Genomic DNA, 24936 nt, shown 5'->3' with positions numbered 1-24936 from the left:
GTGCCACTGTGTTCACTGGTGTTACTGTGTGCACTGGTGCCACTGTGTTCACTGGTGTTACTGTGTGCACTGGTGCCGCTGTGTTCACTGGTGTTACTGTGTGCACTGGTGCCATTATGTTCACTGGTGTTACTGTGTGCACTAATACCACTGTGTTCACTGGTGTTCCTGTGTGCACTGGTGCCAGGGTGTTCACTGGTGTTACTGTGTGCACTGGTACCACTGTGTTCACTGGTGTTACTGTGTGCACTAATACCACTGTGTTCACTGGTGTTCCGGTGTGCACTGGTGCCAGTGTGTTCACTGGTGTTACTGTGTGCACTGGTACCAGTGTGTTCATTATTTTTACGGTGTACCGGTGCCAATGTGTTCACTGGTGTTACTCTAAGCACTCTTGTCATTGTGTCCACTATTGTTACTGTGTATACTGTTGCAATTGTGCTCAGTGTTCTTACTGTGTGCACTGGTGCCCATGTGTTCAGTGTCCTTACTGTGTGCACTGGTGCCCATGTGTTCAGTGTCCTTACTGTGTGCACTGGTGCCCATGTGTTCAGTGTCCTTACTGTGTGCAATGGTGCCCATGTGTTCAGTGTCCTTAATGTGTGCAATGGTGCCATTGTCTGTATTGGCGTTAATGTGTTCGCTGGTGCAATTCTTTGTTGATGCTAATGCGTTCACTAGTGTTGCTGTGTGCACTGGTGCTATTCTGTTCACTGGTACTTCTCTGGGCACTGATGCCATTATGTTCACTGGTGTTACTATGTGCATTGTTGCCATTATCCTCACTGGTGTTACTGTGTGCATTGGTGTCATTGTGTTCACTGGTGTTGCTCTGTGTAATGGTGGCATTATGTTCAATGTCCTTACTTTGTTCACTGGCGCCATAGTGATCAATGTCCTTTGCTCACTGGCGCCATAGTGTTCAATGTTCTGTGTGTTCTGGTGCAATTGTGTTCAATATCCTTACTGTGTGTACTTGTGGAAATGTGTTCAATTTCCTTATTGTGTGCACATGTACCATTGTGTTTAATGTCAATAATGTGTGCACTGGTTCCATTGTGTTCAATGTCATTATTTTTTTAACTTGTGCAATTGTGTTTACTGGTGTTCCTGTGGACAATGGTGCTATTGTGTTCACTGGTATTTCTTTTGGCACTGTCCCATTGGTTTCAATGTCGTTGTTGTGTTCGCTGGTGTTTCTGAGTGCTACGGTGCTATTATGTTCAATGTTCTTACTGTGTGCACTGTTGCCATTGTGTTCACTGGTGTTACTGTGTGCACTTGTGACATTGTGTTCAATGTTCTTGTTGTGTGCACTGCTGCCTTGTGTTCAATGTTCTTGTTGTTTGCAATGGTGGCTATCATGTTCTCGTCATATACCTTATTGTCTAGGGAAATAAGGCTTTTAATTGTGCCAAGGGGAATTCACGGCATAGGGAAACAATCAAGTAGATAAATGACACAAATGTTTAGTTATATAACACACGCAACAATGCATAACATAATTCATTCATTATTATCAATGCATTCAGAAGGAAAACAAACTTATATCTTATCACCCAAATGGGCTCAGGTCCCCATATAGCTCTTAGTCCGACACTGGAACTGTGCACTCCAGCACAACCTCTCTCAGTCGGTGACACATATATAAATCCCTAGGAAATCTGGACTGTCTCCTTCAGAAACTGCCCAGTAGGCTATCAGAGTATTTTACTCATCCTTGCAACCCTGTTAATAGAACCCTGTGGCTTATCGTATGATACGGCCGGAGAAATCCCTCAGAAAACAAGGGCTGGTCAGACAGCTGGTGCTCCGCGTCAGGTAAAAAATGGCGTCCGTCGTCCCCCCCCCTGGTTGCGTCATGTAATGTATTTTTCAACATTTCCAATCAAACTCTTTACTGACTCAATTTACAATATTCCCCATGCAATTTTTGTATTGAGCCAATTATTGAATAACATACTTTTGCTATACCAATACACATTCTTCCTGAATAATTTCCTTCTCAAAAGGTACTAATTAGCTGGCTGGAGGAGTTGCTCCTGAGCTACCGTGCAGTGAGGACGTGTCGCCTGCTCGCTCCGGTAGTTTGAGGTGATTAACGTTTTCGCCGGCAGGGGGTGTGGGTGTCTCTACCCTCCCTGCTGTTCCTGGTGGTGTGGACGTGGCGCTTCTACGATGGGCGGCCATCTTCCCCCTGTCGTGAGGGTAAACTCCATCGGCTTGGAGTTTACTGGCCGTGCTGGATACCCGCTGGTGGACGTGGTATTGAGTGCCATGCTTCGTGTCCCGGTTGGGGACGTATATGGCATTGAGCTGGTAACTGCTCACCGTGTTGTTGTCAAGTTTGTGGGTGAGGCGGTGTACCGTGCTTTCTTACGGAGGTACGAGGGACGTACTTTGCAGCTCCAGGACGGCACCGGGTCTGTGACCATTTGAGACCGTAGTGGTGCTGTGACGTATGTCAGTGTTCATGGCGCCCCCATGGAGTTTCCTGAGACTCTCCTCCGGCGATTCTTCCAGAGGTACGGCTCTGTCGTCAGTGTGCGGATGAACTCACTGTCGTCTGGCACGTATTCGGGTGTGAAGACCAGCATTCGGACCCTCGGGATGCGACTGAGGTCGGACATACCGTGCTCTGTCCGGCTGTTGGGGTACTATGTGCGTGTGTTTTATGCCCGGCAACCCCGTACTTGCTTCCGGTGTGGCTTGTTGGGGCATCAGGCTGCCGGGTGTACTGCTGATCCGGTCGCTCCTGTGAACTTGTTCCGTGAGGAGGATTTCCCGCCGCTCCCTCTGGAGGAGGACTCCGGGGGTGAGGAGGTGAACGTCCCGTTCGCTGCTGCGGCTCCCCCAGTGTCAACCCGACGTTCCCCTGGTTGTTGCGGACCCTCCTCCGGGTGTTGCGGTGCCATCGGATGTTCCTCCTGACCATGTCTCTGGCCCTGCCGTTCCCATGGACCTTCCTGGTGATCCCTGTGGAGCGTCGCCGTCGGCTTCCTCGTCCTTCGACTGTGGACCCTGGCCCTGCGTCCTCCCCTCGGGTTCCTCCTGTGCTGGGTGCTGGGGTGGCTGCGGTGCCTCCTGCTGTGTGTGGTCCGGTTCCCCCTGTGGTAGAGGCTGCTGCCATTCTGCGACGGGCGTCGGTTCGCCCGGTTCGTGAGTCCCGTGGTTCTGGGTCCGCCTCCGGCTGTGAGGATGTGCGGCCAGTGCCCAAGCGGTCCAGGCGTTCTTCTGCTGCTTGGGCTGATGCGGAGGACTACGACGCAGGTGGAGCTTCGGGAGATGTTGTGGCGCCTCCGGGTGCTTCGCGCTCTACGACGCTGGTGGTGGCTGACGTCCATGTGTCTGCTGTTGACGATGGTTGTACCTATGATTTACCTCCTGTTCTTTCTCCTGCAGAAGGTTCTCCGCAGTGGGGGGTGGTCGCTCCTACTGACGTGGGTGATGAGAGTTTTGGTACGCGCCGAGGCATCAAGCTGGTACTGAAGAAGGATGCCAAGCGTGGGGGGTCCCGGCAGGAACAACGTTCGGTGGTTGACGCGGAGCACTGTGAGGCAGCCGAGGAGGCTCCCAGTGCGCTGCCCATTGCCCGGCCTCGTGGGAAGGAGCCCCTCCCTCTCATCTTGGCCTCCGGAGTGGCGCATGGTGCGCAGCATCCTCTGCAGTTTTACATTATTGACCGCGTGCATCCTGTTCCGTGGTGCCCTTCTTCCATCTGGGTACAGCGGGCTCGGTGTTTTGTTGTGGGTGTGCCCGAGTTGATGCCTAATCCTCGTACTGTTAATACTGTACCTGTTCCGAATGACGTAATGTTACTGTGGGAGGCGTATTGTGTTCGGTTCCGGCGGCGGAGTGGCCGGATAAGTATGAACAATTTGAGTAGTCTGTGTGCTTGCTGTGACCTGTGGTTTGTTTGCAATGTATTGTACCTATTGTGCGCCCTTCAGGCTGGTGTTGTGTTTTTCATGACTGTTGTTTTGTTTTTATTGTATTTCCGTCCAGTATTGTTGTTTCTTTGTGCTCATTGTTGTGATTTTGTTGTCGGTCCTTCATGCCGGTATTTAGTGTATTTGTGTTACTTTGTGTATATTTGCTTTGTGCTTTTGTATTTTTTTGTTGTCTGATTGTTTGTTATTGGTTCTTATTTTATTATATTTATTGTATTGTATTTATTCGCATGTTCGCATGTAAAAAAAAAAAAAAAAAAAAAAAAAAATATATATTAGCTGGCTGGGTAATATCGTGGCTTCCCAGTTGCCAGCTGCAGATTTCTTTTAAGAACCTTCTCTAATCCACCACTCTGTATTAATAAAACAGTTTATAATAAATACTAACCTCCACAGGAGGTAAGGTTCGTAACAGTGCCAATGAGTTCTCTGGTGTTACTGTGGGTACTAGTGCCATTGTGCTTACTGATTGTCAGGGGCGCGCTAATGCCATTGTGTTCACTGGTGTTATTGTGGGCACTGGTACCATTGGCTTCAATGTTCCTTTGTGAACTGGCGCTATTGTGTACAGTGTCCTTACTGTGTGCACTGGTGCCATTGTGTTCACTTGTGTTATTGTGTACTCACCTAGTTGTACTCACCTAGTTGTGTTTGCGGGGGTTGAGCTCTGGCTCTTTGGTCCCGCCTCTCAACCGTCAATCAACAGGTGTACAGATTCCTGAGCCTATCGGGCTCTGTCATATCTACACTTGAAACTGTGTATGGAGTGAGCCTCCACCACATCACCCCCTAATGCATTCCATATCACCCCCTAATGCATTCCATGTGTGTAATGGTACCATTGTGTTCAATGTCCTTACTGAGTGCACTGGTGAAATTGGGTTCACTAGTGATTCTTTGTGCACTGGTGCCATTGTATTCCATGATGTTACTGTGGGTACTGTTGCCATTGTGTTCAATGTTCTTTCTGTGTGCACTAGTGTCATTGTGTTCAGTGTCCCTACTGTGTGCACTGGTGCCACTGGATTCAATATATTTGTTGTGTGTTCTAGTGCTATTGTGTTCACTGCTTATATTGTGTGCTCTGGTGCCAATGCATTTGCTGGTGTTTCTGAGTGCTCCGGTGCTATTGAGTTCAATGTTCTTACTGTGTGCACTGTTGCCATTGTGTTCACTGGTTTTAGTGTGTGGTCTTGTGACACTGTGTTCACTGGTGCAATTGTGATCACTGGTATTACTGTATACACTGATACCTTTGTGTTCAATATTCTTATTGTGTGCACTGGTGCCATTGAATTCACTGGGGTTACTTTGTGCATAGGTGCTATTGTGTTCACTAGTGTCACTGTGCACTGGTTCCCTGGTTTTCAATGTCGTTACTGTGTGCACCTGTTCCATTGAGTTTAATGTCCTTTCTGTGTTAATGTGTGCACTGGTGCCATTGTGTAACTGTTTGCCCAGGTTGTCCCAAATCAAACATACCGGTGTTTTCTTATTTAATTCCCAATTCTGTTAGTCTAATCTCGTTTAAAGGTTCTAAACCATTTTATAGCTAGTAATGTTTTCAACACCTTCTGAGTTTGCACTGCCTCAAATTTCTTGGAGATTCTTTTGTCTCAAATCGAAACTTCCTCAGTTCCAATTCTGCCTGCCACTGCATTTGAGTTTCCACATTTCCTGTAGCCTCCATATTTGCACCACTGGTGGACGGGGACTGCTCTAAAATCTCCTGTTGGAGAATTTGCGCATCTACCCTGTGTGTCATAATCTCTAATGGCAGTTCTGTCTGCATCATTCCCGTGTGCAATATTAGACCATAGTACTTACCAACCACCACGGATTTTTTTCTGCTTTAAACCCCTCAACACATGGATTGTCTGTAATTTGTCGTGCTACTAAATACATTTTTATTTGCAAACTTAACTCTAGAATCGGAATTTTTGTTAAGCTCCAGCGCTTTTTCTTTTAGACTTAGACCCCCTCCCCATCCGGCCCGTTGGCGTCGTGAGGGGGCTTGGTGGACGGCTGCCGGAGTGTGATGCTCCGTTGGGCAGTCCTCTGTCCTTTTCTGGCCTTGCACTCCTGCTGCTGTCTTCTCCAATTGTGCCGGATCGCTTTTCCTTTTCCTTATGTTTCGTTTTTCTCCCCCCTCTTCTCCTATCTGCTTGTCGTTTCCTGCCGACCTTTTGCTTGTTTTGGATTATTTCTTTGGACTTCTTCTATTTTGACACCCGGGTGCTTAAGGAGGTTCTCTTGCACCCATAGAACTGTAGTACCCAACGTCTCGAGCGAGGGGAACCTTTTATTGTCAATCCCCCTTTCGTCGCTGAACCCGATCTCGACGGACTGACGGTTCTTAAGGTGGCGTTTGTGGGGCGTATACTCACGACGCACCCCTAGGGGGCCCATGCATGATCGGCGATAGCTTCCTGTTGGGTGTCCTGCCTCTAATTGTGGCTCCATGGTGGGTATGGGGGCACATTCGTGGATGAATTTGTCACTTTTCGTCTCTATGTTGTTGAATGTTTCCGTTGTACCCTCTCAGGCTCGTGGGGTGGGCGACCAAGCCCCCGAGTCGGCCTGTATTGGAAGACCAGGCTCTGTAGCTCCCGCTGCGTTGGGCCCCGACCTTGCTCCTCATTTGACCGTCCTGACTTCTTCCCCCAGCTCCCCTCCCTCCTCTGGGGTTGGGTCGAGCCTCCAGCCCCCGGTGGTGACCACTTCGTCCCCTGGTGTGGCTAAGTCTTTCGTTGTGACTACTGCGCCTTTTGTCCCCTCTCTCTCTAGGGGTTCTCAACGCTGTTCGCGCCCCAACCGCACTCGCTCGATTCCTTCCCGTGCTGATGCGTATCAGGCCTCGTTTGGTCCTGCTTCATGGGCCAAATACTTTGATCTCCTCCCTCTTGATTCTGCGCCTCCTGACGATTTCTCCCTCCATCGGCATCTTGTAGATTCCGTGGATGCGTCTGTTACTTTCAACCCCACTCGTCTCGGTACACGTGTCGTTGCTGCTCCTTCTCAGGATGCGGCTTCCCGCTTGGCTGCCTTATCTTGCCTTGGCGAGATCCCTGTTCGGGTCTCCAAGAACGTTCAGATGAATTCCAGTGTTGGCACTATTCTCCTCCCACCCCATGTTGCAACCGGTGTTCGGAATCTGCAGGATTGCCACGATGATATTCGGCATATCCTTGATGCCAAGGCCATTCTGTCCTCCAGGTTGACTCGTTTACTCGTCCCCCTCGTGGTCGTCGCCGTCAACCCCTTCGCGTTGTGAAGATCACCTTTGATGGTAGGACCCTTCCATCCTCTGTCATTCTTGCTGGTGCTAGGTGCTCTGTCCAGGAGTATATTCCTTCTCCTCGACTTTGTAATAAGTGCTGGAGGTTTGGGCATGGTGCCCTCCGCTGCTCTGGGACTGTGTCTCTCTGTCCTTTGTGTGGGAGTGAAGGTCACTCTAAGTCGGAGTGCACTTCTCCCCAAGCTCGCTGCCTCAATTGCGGTGAGGCCCATCCTACCTTCTCCCGTGCCTGTGTCCATTACAAGCTTGAGGCGGCCGTCCTTAACCTGAAGCACCGGGAGCGTTTATCTTTTCCTGAGGCGAGGCGCCAGGTTCGCCGGCTCCCGCCTTATACTAACATCTCTTATGCTCGCGTGTTGCGCTGTTCCTTTCCTCGTCCTTCCCCCCTTCCTCAGACTCTCAACCGTTTCCGGGCCTTGGACCCTGATACGCCCACCTGCCCCCTCCTCTGTTCCTTTGAGTTCTTTCCCGAGGGGTCCCCCTCCTGGTCCTCTGTCTGGGGTTCCCCTTCTTTCAACCCGGTCTGTCATGTCTCCTGTGTCTTCTTCCTCGTCCCCCTCCGATCCTCCTTCCCATCCTCTTCCTCCATCTATCGGCTCTCCCCACCGCCTGTCGGTGCGGGCGGATGTCCATCGCTCTCCTAACGGCCGTCGTGTGTGCTCTCGTTCAGCTTCTCCTGTTGAGACACTGGAATCCGTTGCCCAGTACGTAGTTGCTGGGACACCGGTCTCTTTAAGTCAGAAGCGTAAGCCTGGCTCCTCTCCTTCCTCTTCCCCGGCGGGTAAGAAGGCTTCGCTTTCTTCCTCAGCTCCTACTTCTGGCTCTGTTGCTCCTTCCCCTCCCGTTTCAGTGATTGCGCCCCCTGTTCCTGCTATGGAGGTTTCTTTGGCCCCTGCTTCCCTTTCGGTTGCTGCTCTTGCTGGGGTGCGCTCCCCTCTTTCTACTCCCCCTCTTCCTGCTGCTGTCCTTGACTGCTCCTCTCCGTTGTCTCCTCCTCTTTCTCCTCCTCCTCCTCCTCCGGACCCCGCCCGCCCACCTCTGATCTGTTCTCCCGTTTCCTTCCCTCCGTCTTTGCTCGGTTTACCCATGCCCCCTAACCTGACTTTGCTGACCCTGATCCCAACCCTGATATTCTTTAACGTGCTCTGTTGCTCTTTCGCCTTTGTTTCTACCTTGTTCTCTGTTTTTGTCCTTTCTCTTCTCGTCGTTGTCCATTCTTCAATGGAACGTTCGAGGTTATTACGGCAATTTCCTCGAACTCCAACTTCTGATTTCGCGGTTTTCGCCCCTTTGTGTCTGTCTCCAGGAGCTAATGCTTGTGCTCGTCCTGGTCGTTTTCATGGCTATTCCTTTCTTTCCCCCCCCCCAGCCATTGCTGGGGCTTCTAATTCTTCTGCTCTCTTGATTCGTGCAGATGTTCCCTTTGTTCCTTTACTTTTTCCTTCGCCTCTCCATTGTTCTGCTGCTCGTATCTTTGTGGGAAATGGTACACAGTTTGTTCCATTTATCTCCCCCGAGTGTCCCGCTCTCTCTTCCTGATTTGAAACAACTCCTAGACTCCTTGCCGGAGCCTGTGCTCCTGCTGGGTGACTTCAATTGTCGTCATTCTCTTTGGGGTGACGTCCTGACGAATACCCAGGGTCGCCTCCTTGAGCCGTTTCTCCTCTCTTCTTCCCTGTCTCTTCTGAATTCTGGTGAGCCCACTCATTTGGACTCTTGGACTCGCACCTTTTCTTGTCTTGATCTTTCTCTCTGCTCTTCTTCTCTTTACTTAGATTTCACGTGGCAGGCTCTTGATGACCTCCATGGAAGTGATCATTTCCCCATCCTTGTTTCCTTTTTCTCTTTTCGCCCTTCCCTCTCTTTCCCTAGGTGGCAGTTTGCTAAGGCAGACTTGGCCCTATTTACCCTCAGTGCTGCTCTCTCTGACCTCTCCCTTCTGCCTCTCTCTCGCGCTCTCCTCCTTTTTCATGACACTGTCTTCAACGCTGCCCTCCGCTCTATTCCTCGCTCTTCCTCTCGGGGTCCACGGAAGTGCGTTCCCTGGTGGAATGCGTACTGTGCTCGGGCTGTCCGCTGTAAGCGTGCAGCCTGGAAGAGGCACCGCCGTAGGCAGACGACCGATTCTTTTCTTTTCTTTCGGAAAGGCGAGTGCGGTGGCCCGTAGGGCCATCTGTACGGCTAAACGTGAATGTTGGGCATCTTATGTCTCAACAATTACGTCCAAAACCCCTCTGGCCCAGATCTGGAAGCGTATCCGCAAGATAGCGGGTAAGTTCGTTCCCGATGTTTCCCCGGTCCTTCACCTCCATGATACTCTTGTGGCGGACCCGTTGCAGGTCGCTTCCGAACTGGTTCCCACTTTTCTTCTGTTAGCTCTGGTCTTCATCTTCCCCAATCTTTCCTTCTTCGTAAACCTGTCCTTGAGTCTCGTCCTTTAGATTTCTGCACTCATTCTTCAGCTTCCCTATAATGATCCCTTCTCTCTCTCTGAAACTTCGTTCTGCCCTGGCCCTCTGCGGTTCTACGGCGGCGGGCTCCGATGGTATTCATTATGAGATGCTTCGCCATCTCCCTCCGAGCACGTCTCAGAATTTACTGAGTCTGTATAATCGGATCTGGGAGTCGTCGTCAGTCCCTGCCCAGCAAACACAAATCATCTACACAACGTTCGCCTATCTCTTCCCATAGGTGTGGGAATGATTTGCATTGAGAATGGTGCAGGAGAGCCTTGAGAAACTTTGACTCAAAAATCCAAACACAAAGGTTTAATTATAAATAGTTTTTCTACAATTATTTTCTTCCAAATGTAAAACAAATAGTTTTTACATGTTTAAATATAAAATTTATTTTTTTTTTTGTAAAATTCATTAATAAATTGTGAATGATATATATTGGCTGAGTGAAACCTTTAAAATCCATTTAGTTATAATATGAACAGAAAAAAGTAGTTTCCAAATTTTCTAAAAATCGCTCTTTTTAACACAATTTGACTCCTTATGCATTCCACTAAACACTAATATCATGTTTAAATATATAATTTATGTATTATTCCCTAAGATAATTTATATAAATTATAAAAGTTGCTGGAAAGTGGTGAGAAAGAATCTGAAAACGTTTGTTGTCTTATATTGGCGTGTTCTTATTAACTAGAGTGAGTAAGAGTGAGCGAGAGTGGGTAAGAGTGAGTAAGAGTGACTGAAGGTGAGTGAGAGTGCCAGAGAGTGTGTAAGTGTGAGTAAGAGTGAGTATAAGTAAGAGTGACTGAGAGTAAGAGTGACAGAGTAAGAGTGAGTATGAGAGTGAGTAAGGATGACTGGGAGAAAGAGTGAGTAATAGTGCGTAAGAGTGATTGAGAGTTAGAGTGAGAGTAAGAGTGATTGAGAGTTAGTGAGAGTAAGAGTGATTGAGAGTAAGAGTGATTGAGAGTAAGAGTGATTGGGAGTAAGAGTGATTGAGAGTAAGAGTGATTGGGAGTAAGAGTGATTGGGAGTAGGAGTAAGAATGAGAATAAGAGTGATTGAGAGTAAGAGTGAGTAAGAGTAAGAATGAGAGTAAGAGTGATTGAGAGTAAGAGTGATTGAGAGTAAGAGTGATTGAGAGTAAGAGTGATTGGGAGTAAGAGTGATTGAGAGTAAGAGTGATTGGGAGTAAGAGTGATTGGGAGTAGGAGTAAGAATGAGAATAAGAGTGATTGAGAGTAAGAGTGAGTAAGAGTAAGAATGAGAGTAAGAGTGATTGAGAGTAAGAGTGATTGAGAGTAAGAGTGATTGAGAGTAAGAGTGATTGGGAGTAAGAGTGATTGGGAGTAAGAGTAAGAGTGAGAGTAAGAGTAAGAATGAGAATAAGAGTGATTGAGAGTAAGAGTGATTGGGAGTAAGAGTAAGATGTGAGTAGGAGTGATTGAGAGTAGGAGTGATTGGGAGTGAGTGATTGGGAGTAAGAGTGATTGAGAGTAAGAGTAATTGAGAGTAAGAGTATGAGAGTAAGAGTGAGAGAGTGAGTATGAATGGGTAAGGGTGACTGAGAGTGAGTAAGAGTGACAGAGAGTAAGAGTGACAGAGAGTAAGAGTGACAGAGAGTAAGAGTGACAGAGAGTAAGAGTGACAGAGAGTAAGAGTGACAGAGAGTAAGAGTGACAGAGAGTAAGAGTGACAGAGAGTAAGAGTGACAGAGAGTAAGAGTGACAGAGAGTAAGAGTGACAGAGAGTAAGAGTGACAGAGAGTAAGAGTGACAGAGAGTAAGAGTGACAGAGAGTAAGAGTGACAGAGAGTAAGAGTGACAGAGTAAGAGTGACAGAGTAAGAGTGACAGAGAGTAAGAGTGACAGAGAGTAAGAGTGACAGAGAGTAAGAGTGACAGAGAGTAAGAGTGACAGAGAGTAAGAGTGACAGAGAGTAAGAGTGACAGAGTAAGAGTGATAGAGAGTAAGAGTGACAGTGAGTAAGTGACAGTGAGTAAGAGTGACAGTGAGTAAGAGTGACAGAGTAAGAGTGACAGAGAGTAAGAGTGTAAGAGTGACAGAGTAAGAGTGACAGAGAAAGAGTGACAGAGTAAGAGTGACAGAGAGTAAGAGTGACAGAGAGTAAGAGTGACAGAGAGTAAGAGTGACAGAGAGTAAGAGTGACAGAGTAAGAGAGTGAGAGTGATTATGAGAGAGTTAAGAGTGTGAGGTGTGAGAGGGTAGCAGGCCAGGGAGGCAGGATGTGTGGTCACAGGCGAGGCCTAGGCCTCGTGATCTCTAATGTTGGTTTTTATATGTATGTTGGATTTTTGTCCTGTTTCAAATTATAATTATTTAGCAGGAATGTAATAAGATATTGCACAGTATTAATGTGACAATAATATATGCATTATTTCCTTGATAATCAAACTTGTTGTTCAAAGATAATATACAATCTTTGAAGGAAACATTTTGAGAGTGCGAGCTGGCAACACTGGGCTGGTGGGGTGAGAGAGACATATGGTTAGTTGTACTCAGACCTTCAGTGGTGAAGGGTGTGTCCCAGCTGGCCGCCACCAGCCGCCACCCGCCGCCACCAGCCGCCACCCGCCGCCCACCACCAGCCGCCACCCACCACCACCCACCACCAGCCGCCACCACCACCAGCCGCCACCCGCCACCCACCACCACCCGCCACCAGCCGCCGCCACCCACCACCAGCCGCCACCCACCACCAGCCGCCACCCGCAGCCACCCACCACCAGCCGCCACCTGCCACCACCCACCACCAGCCGCCACCCGACACACCCACCACCAGCCGCCACCCGACACCACCCACCACCAGCCGCCACCCGACACCACCCACCACCAGCCACCACCAGCCACCACCAGCCGCCACCCGCCACCACCCACCACCAGCCGCCACCCGCCACCACCCACGACCAGCCGCCACCCACCAGCCGCCACCGCCACTCACCACCCGCCGCCGCCACCACCCACCACCCGCCACCCACCCACCACCAGCCGCCACCCGCCACCACCCGCCACCAGCCGCCACCCGCCACCACCCGCCACCAGCCGCCACCCGCCACCAGCCGCCACCCGCCACCAGCCACCGCCACCCACCACCGCCACTCACCCCGCCGCCACCACCCACCACCAGCCACCGCCACCCACCACCGCCACCAGCCACCGCCACACACCACCGCCACCCGCCACCACCCACCACCAGCCGCCACCCGCCACCAGCCACCGCCACCCACCACCGCCATTCACCACCCGCCGCCACCCACCACCAGCCACCACCAGCCGCCACCAGCCGCCACCCGCCACCACCACCACCAGCCGCCACCCGCCACCACCCGCCACCTCCCGCCACCAGCCGCCACCCGCCACCAGCCACCGCCACTCACCACCCGCCGCCACCAGCCGCCACCAGCCACCGCCACCCACCACCGCCACCCGCCGCCACCCGCCGCCACCACCCGCCGCCACCACCCACCACCACCACCCACCACCACCACCACCCACCACCACCAGCCGCCGCCGCCGCCACCACCACCCATCACCGCCGCCGCCACCACCACCCACCACCACCGCCGCCGCCACCACCCATCACCGCCGCCACCACCTGCCACCAGCCGCCACCACCGCCCGCTATCAGCCGTCACCGCCCGTTGCCACAGTCGCCACCGCAAGCCGCCACCGCCAGGCGCCACCAGCCCCCCCCACCGCCGATCGTCACCACCCACCACAGCCGCCGCCGCCCGCCACCACCCGCCACCGCCCGCCGCCACCACCCACCACCACCGCCCGCCGCCACCACCCACCACCACCACCCGCCGTCGCCACCCACCACCACCACCCGCCGCCGCCACCCACCACCACCACCCGCCGCCGCCACCCACCACCACCACCCGCCGCCGCCACCCACCACCACCCACCGCCGCCACCCACCACCCACCACCACCGCCGCCGCCCCCCACCACCCACCACCACCGCCGCCGCCACCCACCACCACCGCCGCCGCCACCCACCACCACCACCACCGCCGCCGCCACCCACCACCCACCTCCACCACCGCCGCCGCCACCACCCACCCACCACCACCACGCCGCCGCCACCCACCACCCACCACCACCACCGCCGCCGCCACCCACCACCCACCACCACCACCGCCGCCGCCACCCACCACCCACCACCACCACCGCCGCCGCCACCACCACCCACCACCACCGCCGCCGCCACCACCACCCACCACCGCCAGCCGCCACTACTCATCACAGACGCCGCCACCCGCCACCGCCCGCCACCACCGCCAGACACAGCCGCCAGTGTCCGCCACCGCCGCCACTGTCCGCCACCGCCGCCACTGTCCGCCACCGCCGCCACTGTCCGCCACCGCCGTCACTGTCCGCCACCGCCGCCACTGTCCGCCACCGCCACCACTGTCTGCCACCGCCACCACTGTCCGCCCGCCGCCACCACTGTCCGCCCGCCGCCTCCACTGTCCGCCCGCCGCCTCCACTGTCCGCCCGCCGCCGCCACTGTCCGCCCGCCGCCGCCACTGTCCGCCCGCCGCCGCCACTGTCCGCCCGCCGCCGCCACTGTCCGCCCGCCGCCGCCACTGTCCGCCCGCCGCCGCCACTGTCCGCCCGCCGCCGCCACTGTCCGCCCGCCGCCGCCACTGTCCGCCCGCCGCCGCCACTGTCCACCACCGCCGCCAAAGCCGCCACGGTCCGCCCGCCGCCACTATCCGCCCGCCGCCACTGTCCGCCCGCCGCCACTATCCGCCACCGCCGCCACTGTCCTCCCGCCGCTACTGTCCGCCCGCCGCCACTGTCCGCCCGCCGCCGCCCTGTCCGCCCGCCGCCACTATCCGCCACTGTCTGCCACCGCCACCACTGTCCGCCTGCCGCCACCACTGTCCGCCCGCCGCCTCCACTGTCCGCCCGCCGCCTCCACTGTCCGCCCGCCGCCACCACTGTCCGCCCGCCGCCGCCACTGTCCGCCCGCCGCCGCCACTGTCCGCCCGCCGCCGCCACTGTCCGCCCGCCGCCGCCACTGTCCGCCCGCCGCCCACTGTCCGCCCGCCGCCGCCACTGTCCGCCCGCCGCCGCCACTGTCCGCCCGCCGCCGCCACTGTCCGCCCGCCGCCGCCACTGTCCGCCCGCCGCCGCCACTGTCCGCCCGCCGCCGCCACTGTCCGCCCGCCGCCACTATCCGCCACCGCCGCCACTGTCCTCCCGCCGCTACTCACCGCCCGCCGCCACTGTCCGCCCGCCGCCGCCCTGTCCGCCCGCCGCCACTATCCGCCACTGTCCGCCCGCCGCCACTGTCCGCCCGCCACCACTATCCGCCACCGCCGCCACTGTCCGCCCGACGCCACTGTCCGCCCGACGCCACTGTCCGCCACCGCCGCACCACTTTCCGCCCGCCGCCACTGTCCGCCCGCTGCCACTATCCGCCACCGCCACCACTGTCCGCCACCGCCACCACTGTCTGCCACCGCCACCACTGTCCGCCCGCCGCCACCACTGTCCGCCTGCCGCTACCACTGTCCGCCCGCCGCCACCACTGTCCGCCCGCCGCCTCCACTGTCCGCCCGCCGCCACCACTGTCCGCCCGCCGCCACCACTGTCCGCCCGCCGCCGCCACTGTCCGCCCGCCGCCGCCACTGTCCGCCCGCCGCCGCCACTGTCCGCCCGCCGCCACTGTCCACCACCGCCGCCGCCACTGTCCACCACCGCCGCGAAAGCCGCCACGGTCCGCCCGCCGCCACTATCCGCCACAGCCGCCACTATCCGCCACCGCCGCCACTGTCCGCCCGCCGCCACTGTCCGCCCGCCACCACTATCCGCCACCGCCGCCACTATCCGCCACCGCCGCCACTGTCCGCCACCGCCGCCACTGTCCGCCCGCCGCCACTGTCCGCCCGCCACCGCCACTGTCCGCCCTCCGCCACTTTCCGCCCGCCGCCACTATCCGCCACCGGCGCCACTGTCCGCCACAGCTGCCACTCTCCGCCGTACAGCCTCCCCTCTCTCCATTAGTAAATAATTTTAATTGTTAGTAAATAATCAAGAAATATAAATTATTAGATATTTTTTACCCTTCAATTGGTTTTAATATTAAAATTGAAAATAATAATATAATATAAAATATAATAAAAATAATATAATATAAAATATAATAAAAAATAATATAATATAAAATATAATTTAATTTCAAGAAATTTAACTTTACACACAAAGATGTGAAAAGGGTTCAGATTATTGGCTCAAACCTTTCATAAGAGATTCATATTGGTATATGAATGGATTATGAATGACTCATGTTAGGAGTGTAAAGTTGCCACAACATCTCAAATTAGTGTTAGATACATATGTCTTGGTTATAAGTTTTGGAAACCTATTTAAGTCCACACACAATATCGTATCTGATACGATAAAACAAACGTTTCCAATACTTTCAAATACTTTCCAGATATGTTGTGGCAACCTAAAATTGTTTGCTGGGTGAGGACTGGCTCGATGCCGTTGTCCTCCCTGTTCGCAAACCGGGGTCTCTGGGTACTTCCCCTAAGGACTTTCGCCCTATTGCTCTCACAAGTTGTGTCTGCAAACTCTTTGAACGTATGGTTAACGTTCGTCTGATGTGGTTCCTGGAACACCATCACCACCTCTCCCCTTCTCAATTTGGTTTCCGCAAGTGCCGCAGCACGACAGATGTCCTGGTGAACTTGGAGGTCTATATTCGTACTGCTTTTGCTGCGAAGACCTCCGTTGTTGCCGTCCTTTTTGACCTAGAAAAGGCTTACAACACCACTTGGCGTTATCATATCCTATCTCAACTTCATTCTTTTGGCCTTCGTGGTCATCTCCCTCTCTTTCTCCGCAGCTTCCTCTCTCATCGTTCCTTTCAGGTGCGCCTTGGTACCGCTCTCTCTCCCTCTTTTCAGCAATACGAAGGTGTGCCCCAGGGTAGTGTTCTGAGCACTACTCTTTTTCTGGTTGCCCTCAATGGTCTTCTTTCCTCTCTTCCTTCTGGTGTCTTCTCTGCTCTCTATGTCGATGATCTTACCCTTTGTTGTCAGGGTGATGATTCGCCTCTCCTTCAACGCCGGCTTCAACTTGCAATTGATGCCGTGTCGTCTTGGGCCACAGATCATGGCTTCAAGTTCTCTACTTCTAAGACTTATGCCATGACTTTTACGCGGAAACGGGTTGTTCTTCGTCCCTCATTGTCACTTTATGGTCATTCCCTTGAATACAAAGATTCCGCGAAGCTTTTGGGGTTATTCCTTGACACTCGTTTGTCTTGGTCTCCCCATATCTCTTACCTCCGTGTTCAGTGCTCTAAGGCCCTTACCCTCCTTCGGGTCTTGTCCCATACTTCTTGGGGGGCAGATAGGCGCACTATCATTGCTTTACATTCCTCTCTCGTCCTGTCTAAGCTCGATTATGGTTGCCCTGCCTACTCGTCTGCTTCTCCTTCTACTCTTCGCCGTCTTGATGCTTTGCACCATACTGGGTTGCGCCTCAGTTCTGGTGCCTTTCGTTCGACTCCCATCATTAGCTTGTATGTTGACACTGGCTTCCTGTCTCTCCAGGACCGCCGTGATCGCTACTGTCTTCGCTATCTTGCGCGGTCCTTGCAACATCCTTCCTCTCGCCTCTGTCGTACTTTAACTTTTACCCCTCCTGCGGTTCCTGTTCCTCTTCACCACCTCCCTCTTTCTGTCCGGTTATCTTGCCTACAGGATTCTCTTTCCGTTCGTATTTCTGATGTTTCTCCTCATGTTGTTCCTTCTTTGCCCCCGTGGAGGGTCCCTCTTCCGCGGTTTTGTACATCCTTGACCCGTATCACTAAAGCTTTTACCCCGCCTACGGTTCTAAAACGCCTTTTCCTCGAGCACTTTTCTTCTCACTCCCGCTCCGTTTCTGTCTTCACCGATGGGTCTAAGTCAGCGGACGGTGTTGGCTACTCTGTTGTTTTTCCTGATCGCACTTATATGTGTCGCTTGCCTCCGGAGACTAGCATCTTTACAGCGGAACTTTATGCTATTCTCTATGCTCTTCGTCTCCTGCTTTCTCGTTGTCAGTCTTCCTTTGTAGTTGTTGTTGACTCTCGTAGTGCCCTCATGGCTCTCGGGTCCTTTAATCGGTTCATCCAGTAGTTGTCGAGATCCAGCATTGACTGTTTCTTGTTCACAGTAAATTTAAGTCGGTTGAGTTTTGTTGGGTTGCCAGCCATATTGGTGTGTCTTTAAATGAGCGTGCGGATGCTGCCGCCAAGGAAGCTGTCCGCTCTTGTCCCATCTCTCGTAAAGGTATTCCGTATTCCGACTTTTACCCGGTTATCCATTCCTCAGTCCTTACCCGTTGGCAGGCTTCTTGGTTGTCTGTTACTGGTAACAAGCTACGTACTCTTAAATGTTGTGTTTCCTCGTGGCCGTCCTCCTTCCACCGTACCCGGCGGTGGGAAACAGCTCTGGCGAGGTTGCGTATTGGCCATACTCGCTTAACCCATGGTCACTTGATGGAGCGCCGCCCTGCACCTTATTGTCCTAGTTGCATTGTCCCTCTTACGGTCGTGCATGTCCTTCTTGAATGTCCTGACTTCCAGGACGAGCGTGTGTCTTGCTTTCCGACCGCGCCTTTCGGTCACCTGTCCCTCGATAGAATTCTTGGTGACTCGGATACTTTTGATATCATTCGCCTTATGCGTTTTTGTTCTCGTATTGGCATCCTTGGTGATATTTAGCGCCCACTGATTATTTTGCGTATTTGATGGTGCTACATAGCCTTCCCGGTTTGGTGCCTTCTTTTGATAATTACTTACTTACTTTTAGACTTATAATTACTTTGGGATACTAACGGACACCGTAGTTCACTTGAATGCCTTCTGAACTGTTAATTTTTTTGCACCAGAGAATACGCAGATATAAAAATAATGAAAACATTTTTCATTAAGGTTAATGAATTATGCACAAATAATAAAAAAACACATTCAACACACTTATATCATACCAATATTTAAAGTCTAAATTTCTACACACCTTTGGGACTTTCTGACAGGCCACCCACTTTAGTGATGGCGACCACTGTTAAGGGTTTCGGCCGGACAAGTCAACTAATTGTTTAACAGACCGCTACTCTCCGTTTCTATTCACTGTGACCATCTGGCACCCATTACTATGTTACAGATTATAAGTTACTGATATCACGGCCTGGCCCTTAATATCCAATCTCCAGTTTGGCCATGTCCCTACACTACTGTTCTGGTCATATAGTTATTCCAGTTTACTTATTTGTCTACGAAATATGACTGATGGTAACCTTCAAGTTGAGTCAAGTAAATTTCAACAGGAGTAGAGAAACGTCTGAGTAGGGAGGGTATCCCACTAACAATATATATTTACAGAAATAAATATACACCTAATAAAATATTGAATAGGAACTCCTCATAACTTAGTGATATTCTCGTTAATAGTTTCTCTGCAAAATAGTTATCTTCACCTAAGAACTCCAGGAATATGGTAATCCTTAAACTGGTCCCACAATAGTCAGTTTACACATGAACCACACCTGGCAGCATATTTGTCACACATATATATTTGTGTAAATCACGAAAATTAGCACGTGATGAAAAATGTGTGTCAGACCACGGAGGAAGAATTGAAACAAGAATTTCCTTAAGTACTTTCGTATTTTATTAATACATCTTCAGAAGGAATGATCATTCCTTCCTCCTTCAAAATTAAAAGTGTCAAATAAATATATAAAATGCTAGAGACTACCGACACCCAGGGGAGCGAGAGCAGATCTTGCAGCTTGGAGTACTGAAGAGTATTCTGAGGTCTAGCTGGTGGTGAGCTGATTTTATACACTGCAGAGTCCATGTAGGTGGCACTGAAGTGCAGGTAATTGCCAGCCGGCAGTCTCAAACGAGCAGTAGGCTTGTTGACCAGCGAGTGGAGCTGGGCCGCCAGACAGCAGGTGTGCAGTTGTAACGGGTACTTGTGGGGGGGGGGACGGTAGTGGTGGTGTCTGTCTTCACGGCTTCTGAGCACCTGTTGTTGTTGTTGTTGTTGTTCATTCCTTACACTGGAGTATGCAGATATGTTGTTGAATAGGCGGTAAAGGAATAGGCACGATCTCCTTGCCTAAGCAAGGAATTTCTGTAACAATATATACATGTGAACTAGGAAACCTGGACTGTCTCAAATGAACCTACTTGGTAGAACCTCCTTTTACTCTATAATATCTTGGAACTTAATAAACAGTAAGTTTATCTGCATTTTTGGTAGGAGTTAACCCTCAAAAGTTTCAGTGATCAGTCAACACAGTGCTCCTCCAACCAAGAAAAGACGACGTCCGCCTGTCCGGCCACGTCACTCGCCTCATCACACCTGATTCCAAGTCAAACTCTATAATGACTCATTTACCCATACTTCGTAGATTATATAAATGAGTCCATTTTTCCTTCACATAATATTCCCATACAATATAAACATACATAACAATAAATGTCCAACTCTTGATACTAGTTTCCTCAGTGTGAGTGAACTGCTAGCTGTCGTGGAGGGTGGACGTGTTCCCTGCACTCTCCGGCAGTTGGTGGTTGTTTGCCAGTTTGGCCGATTAGGGGCGTGTGTGTTTCTGCCCGCCTGTGCTGATGTGGAGTTCACGATGGGGTCCCTCTTCCCCCTGTAGTGCGTGCTCAGTCTGTGGGCCTCGAATTTTCCGGACGGGCTGGGTACCCGGAGATAGCGCTGGTGTGTGATTTGCTTCATGTCCCTGTGATAGAAATTTATGGAGTCGAGCTAGTGACGGCACGTCGGGCGATCGTGAAGTTTATGGAGGAGTTGGTATATCGGGAATTTCTCCGTCGATACGAAAGGAGGACCTTACCCTTGGCGGATGGTGCGGGCACTGTGACCCTCTCTGATCGGAGTGGTGCCCTCACCTACGTCAGTGTACATGGGGCTCCTTTGGAGTTTTCAGAGGGTCTGCTACGACGGTACTTCGGCCGGTTTGGCGCCGTAGTTAGTGTGCGGTTGCACATGATTTCCTCCAGTCTGCTCAAGGGTGTGAGGACTAACATTCGCACCCTGGGCATGCGGCTCCGGGCAGAAATACTGTCCTGAGTTGCGTGGTGACCACCGGCCAGGTCGGACGTTCCTGAGGTCTCTCCGCTTCTGGCTAGTGTTTACGTTGGGTGATCGCTTGTTGCCCTGCTGGTGGTGGTTTGCCACTGACAGGGTGACGTTTGCTTAGCCATGGGAACGTCTCGCCCTCCAATGACGAGGACGCTGTCAGCTGGTCTGGCGTTTACGGTGCCGGTGGACCATCCATTGGTTGGTGTCGCCCTGGTGGACGTGCTGCATGTGGAGCTGTCGGACCTGGTGGGCATCCAGCTGCTTCAGGGCCACCGTGCTGGTGTCAAGTTCCGCCTCCAGGCTGCCTTTCAGGCGTTTCTCGAGCGGTGTGAGGGGCGTGTTTACCCTCTCCCTGATACTGCTGGCTCCGTTAAGGTAGTGAATCTCAGTGTCACCTTGACGTCTGTGACGGTGCATGGTGCCCCCTTCGAATTTCAGGGCGACTTTTTAACCTCCTGTTCCGAACGGTTTGGGGCTGTGTTAAGTGTTCGATGGAATAAGGTCGTTGCCGGGCACTGTGTTGGTATGCTTGACGGCTCCCGCACCCTGACGATGTCGCTGAAGTGTAGTGTACCGTCGTCAATGTCCGTGTTGGGTTACACGCTCCGCTGCCAGTACCGGGGTCAACCGCGCACCTGTTATCGGTGTGGTCACGAAGGTCATCTGGCTGCGGCGTGCGACGTGGGAGCAACCGGTCGGGTGCATGTTCTTCGTGCGGAGGATTTTCCGCCCTTGTTGCGTTCGGACGGTGTGGGTGCTGTGCCTGAGGCGCCTGACTGCCTGTCTGCTGCTCCGCCTGTTGAGGCGAGTTCTCTGGCCCGTGCGACACGACAGGTGACTGCTGTGGCCCCTGGGGTTGTTGAGCCGGTGTGTGAGGGTGACGGGGCGTCGCCTGCGCTGCGTGTAGTGCAGGGTGTCCCGGTGGAGGTTCATGTCCCACCCCCGCCTGTGGATGTGGTAACGGCTCCCAGGGACGCGGGTTCTGCTGTTTTGGAGGGGGTGCTTCGGCAAGGTGAGGTGCCTGCCGTGGCTGTGTGTGTTAACGACTGTAGTTCTGCTCTTTCCATTCCTTTGCAGAAGCGTGCACGTCGGTGTTCTGTGGCTGTTTCCGTGGATGATGTAGACAGTGTGGGTGATGTGGCCTCTGTGGACTCTTCGGACGGTGCGGGTGTGGCCTGTGTGGATGTAACGATGGTGGCCGTGCCTGCGGAGGGGCCTGCTGGGCGTGGTGTGGTGCGGCCTGTCTTGAAGCGTTTGCGGCGGGGTCGGAGTGTGTCTCCCTTTCGTGGTGTGCCTTGGGAGGAGGTGGGGGAGTATGGTGCTCAGCTGGCGTCCCCCGCCGTGGATGATAGTGCTATGCGGGGCTCCGAAGTTGCTACCTGTGTCCCCCTTCCTGTGTCACCTGCTGTTGGATCCCCGCAGTGGGGGGTTGTCCCTGATGATCGGGACCTCGTCGTGATGTTGCGGAAAGATGTGCGCCAGGGGGCCTCGGCTCCTGTGCCCTGTGGTGGGGTCGCTGCCGCGCCTGCATCCCCTGCTGTTCCCCCTCCTTCATTGCCCCGGTCTAGTGGTTGCCTAGTCCCGTCTGCTGAGGTCGTGCCCTGTGAGGGTCCGGAGTTGGGCCCTTATTGGGATGCCCGGGTGCTTCCGATCCCATGGTGCTCGTCCACTATCTGGGTATCGTCTGAGAAGGTGTTTGTTTATAGGGTGCCGGATAGGATGTCTCAGCCGAGGGTACTGCCTGATGGCCGGCTGCCCGCCGACCTGTGGGTGATTTGGGAAGCGTCCTGCTTGCACTTTCCGATACGCAAGTTTCCGGAGAAGTATTAGTTCCCATCTTGCGCACACGGCTATGCCGTGCCTGGATCAGCTGCCGCCGTGACCACGACTCCCCGCCCCCCGGTGCGGGGAGTCTCCCTCTGACGTTCGCCTCTGTTTTCGTCGCCACTCCTCTCTCTACGGCCCATCACATCTACCGCTTTTGACTTTCTTCTCCTCCTCACCATCAACGCGTCTCCTTACATCTGTCCTGGTGCAGTCATCGGGAGGGTTACCCCTTCATGCAAACTGCACCTATTCTCAAGAAGAAGAAGAATACTGTCCTCTGTGCGTCTCATGGGATACAACGTTTGGGTGTTTTACGCCCGCCAGCCTCGGACATGTTATCATTGTGGCCTCTCGGGCCATCAGGCCGTTGACTGTTCTGCGCCTGTTGTTGCGCCCGTGAACCTCTTCAGTGAGGAGGATTTTCCGCTGCTTCCTGTGGAGGAGGCTTCGGTGGATGTGGACGTTTCTTCAGTCGCGAATGTGTCCCCTGTGTCGCCTGTTGCGCCACATGATGCGCCCCCTGTTGTTGTCGCCTCTCCTCCGGAGGTTGTGTCATCGCTTGGTGATCGTCCTGCTCCAGCTGGTGTCCCTGGGGTTCTTCCAACTGCCTTCTGCTCGAATCCCAAGTTTTCCAGTTCCTCCTCTGCTGCGTCTCACCTTGTACCTGCACCCTTGCCGTCTGTTCCGGCTGTGCTGGGTGATGGGGTGGATCCGGCGCTTCCTCCTGTGCCTGCCCTGGTGCCCCATGTGGTTGAGGATGCTGCCGTTCTGTGACGTGCGTCGGTTCGCCCGGCTTGTGTTGCGCGTGTCTCTGAGTCAGCCTCCGGGTCTGATGACGTGCAGCCAGAGCCTAAGCGTTCCTGGCGTTCTTCTTCTGCATGGGCTGACGTTGGCGACTTCGACGCTTGTGGATCTGCTGGCAACGGCGGGGTGGCTCCGGTTGCGTTGCATACTACAGTGGTGGCGAAGGTGCATTTGCCTGCAGATGCTGGTGCCGGTATTTCGGCCTCCACTTCAGATATGGTGTCTGCGGATCCTGCTTCGGGTGCGTCGCCGGCGTCGGATGGCTCCTGTTCTTCGTGGGGGGTGGTTCCCCCTGCTGAGGTACGTGGTAAGTGGGGTGGCCTGGTGGAGGTGTTGAAAAAGGCTGCTCGCTCTGGGGGTTCTGTGACCCCTTCCTCGTTCCCCGTTTCATCGGCGGCGGTCTCGGCGCCTCTTCCGTCTCCTGCCGTCTCTTCAGTGTCTCCTGCGGTCTCGGTAGAGGTGTAACCATCTAGTCGACCGTCCCCTGCTCCTGTGCGTACGGCGACGCGGCCGTCTCGGCTTCCCTCGTACGCTTCTTAGGTGTCGTCTGCTTCCTCGAAGGACGTGGTTTGTGCTCCCAGCATCGTTATGTGACTTGCATCGGTGAGCTTAAGGAGTGGCCGTTTCCGCCTGATCTGGTGATTCCTGAGTTTATGAAGGGCCCACGGCGGCAGGGGGATCGTCCCCCTACAGACATGGAATATTTGATTTGGGAGGCCTATAAGCGAAAGTATCCTTGGGCTTCGGAGACGTATGTTCCTGTTTCTGAGAAATCTATCCCTCGCTCATGATTCCGTTGTGTATTGTGGGTTGTTTCCATTTGTGTGCATGGTTGTGGGGTGCGGGTCGAGTGTGTGTGAGTGGGTGGGGCAGGTTTGTTTCCCGGTTCCTGCGTGCTCCGGTTTGTTGTTGTGGGTTCATTTGTGTGACTTGTGTGTGTGTGTCCGGTTCCTGTGCGGTCCGGGGTTTGGTTAGTGTGTGTGTCTGGTTGTGGATGTCATGTTCTTATGTTACGTTTTATGGTTCTATATTTTTATGGTGTTGTTTGAGCGCTTGTTTGTGTCATGATGAGTGCCCTTCAGGCCGTTGGCGTGACCCGGCCTGGGTTTATGCTCTTTGTCGTGTTTTGCCATTGTGCTTTTCTTTTAATTTGTTGTACTCTTGTATTTCCTTTCTTGTTATTATTATTATTATTATTACTCTCGTTTTGTGTTGGTGCCTCTCCGTGTGTGTTTGAGGTGCAGGTAGCCTTGTTCTGTATAATTAGGTTCTGGTGTTTCATTTATGTATTGTATTCCCCTGTGTTTACCTTAATTGTTGTATTTTGTTTGTAATTATTGTTGTTTTGTGGTCGGCCATTCCGGTCGGCGTTTTTGTGTTTAGTAATTTTGTTCCTCTATGTTTTTGCAAGTTTGTGCTTTGTCATTTTGTTCTGTTGTACTATGTTGTT

General features: G+C 53.1%; 1 protein-coding gene across 1 annotated transcript; it reads right to left on the bottom strand.

Annotated features, from left to right (window-relative positions):
• Positions 1-4754: 4754 nt before the first annotated feature.
• LOC138369233 (probable serine/threonine-protein kinase clkA) lies at positions 4755-5348 on the bottom strand. Its single transcript, XM_069332174.1, has one exon. The coding sequence runs from the start codon at positions 5346-5348 to the stop codon at positions 4755-4757; it is 594 nt and encodes a 197-aa protein (XP_069188275.1).
• Positions 5349-24936: the final 19588 nt, after the last annotated feature.

This window comes from Procambarus clarkii, chromosome 27, assembly GCF_040958095.1.
Source record: "Procambarus clarkii isolate CNS0578487 chromosome 27, FALCON_Pclarkii_2.0, whole genome shotgun sequence".
NCBI lineage: Eukaryota > Metazoa > Arthropoda > Malacostraca > Decapoda > Cambaridae > Procambarus > Procambarus clarkii.
This window is presented reverse-complemented; position numbering and strand designations above follow the sequence as displayed.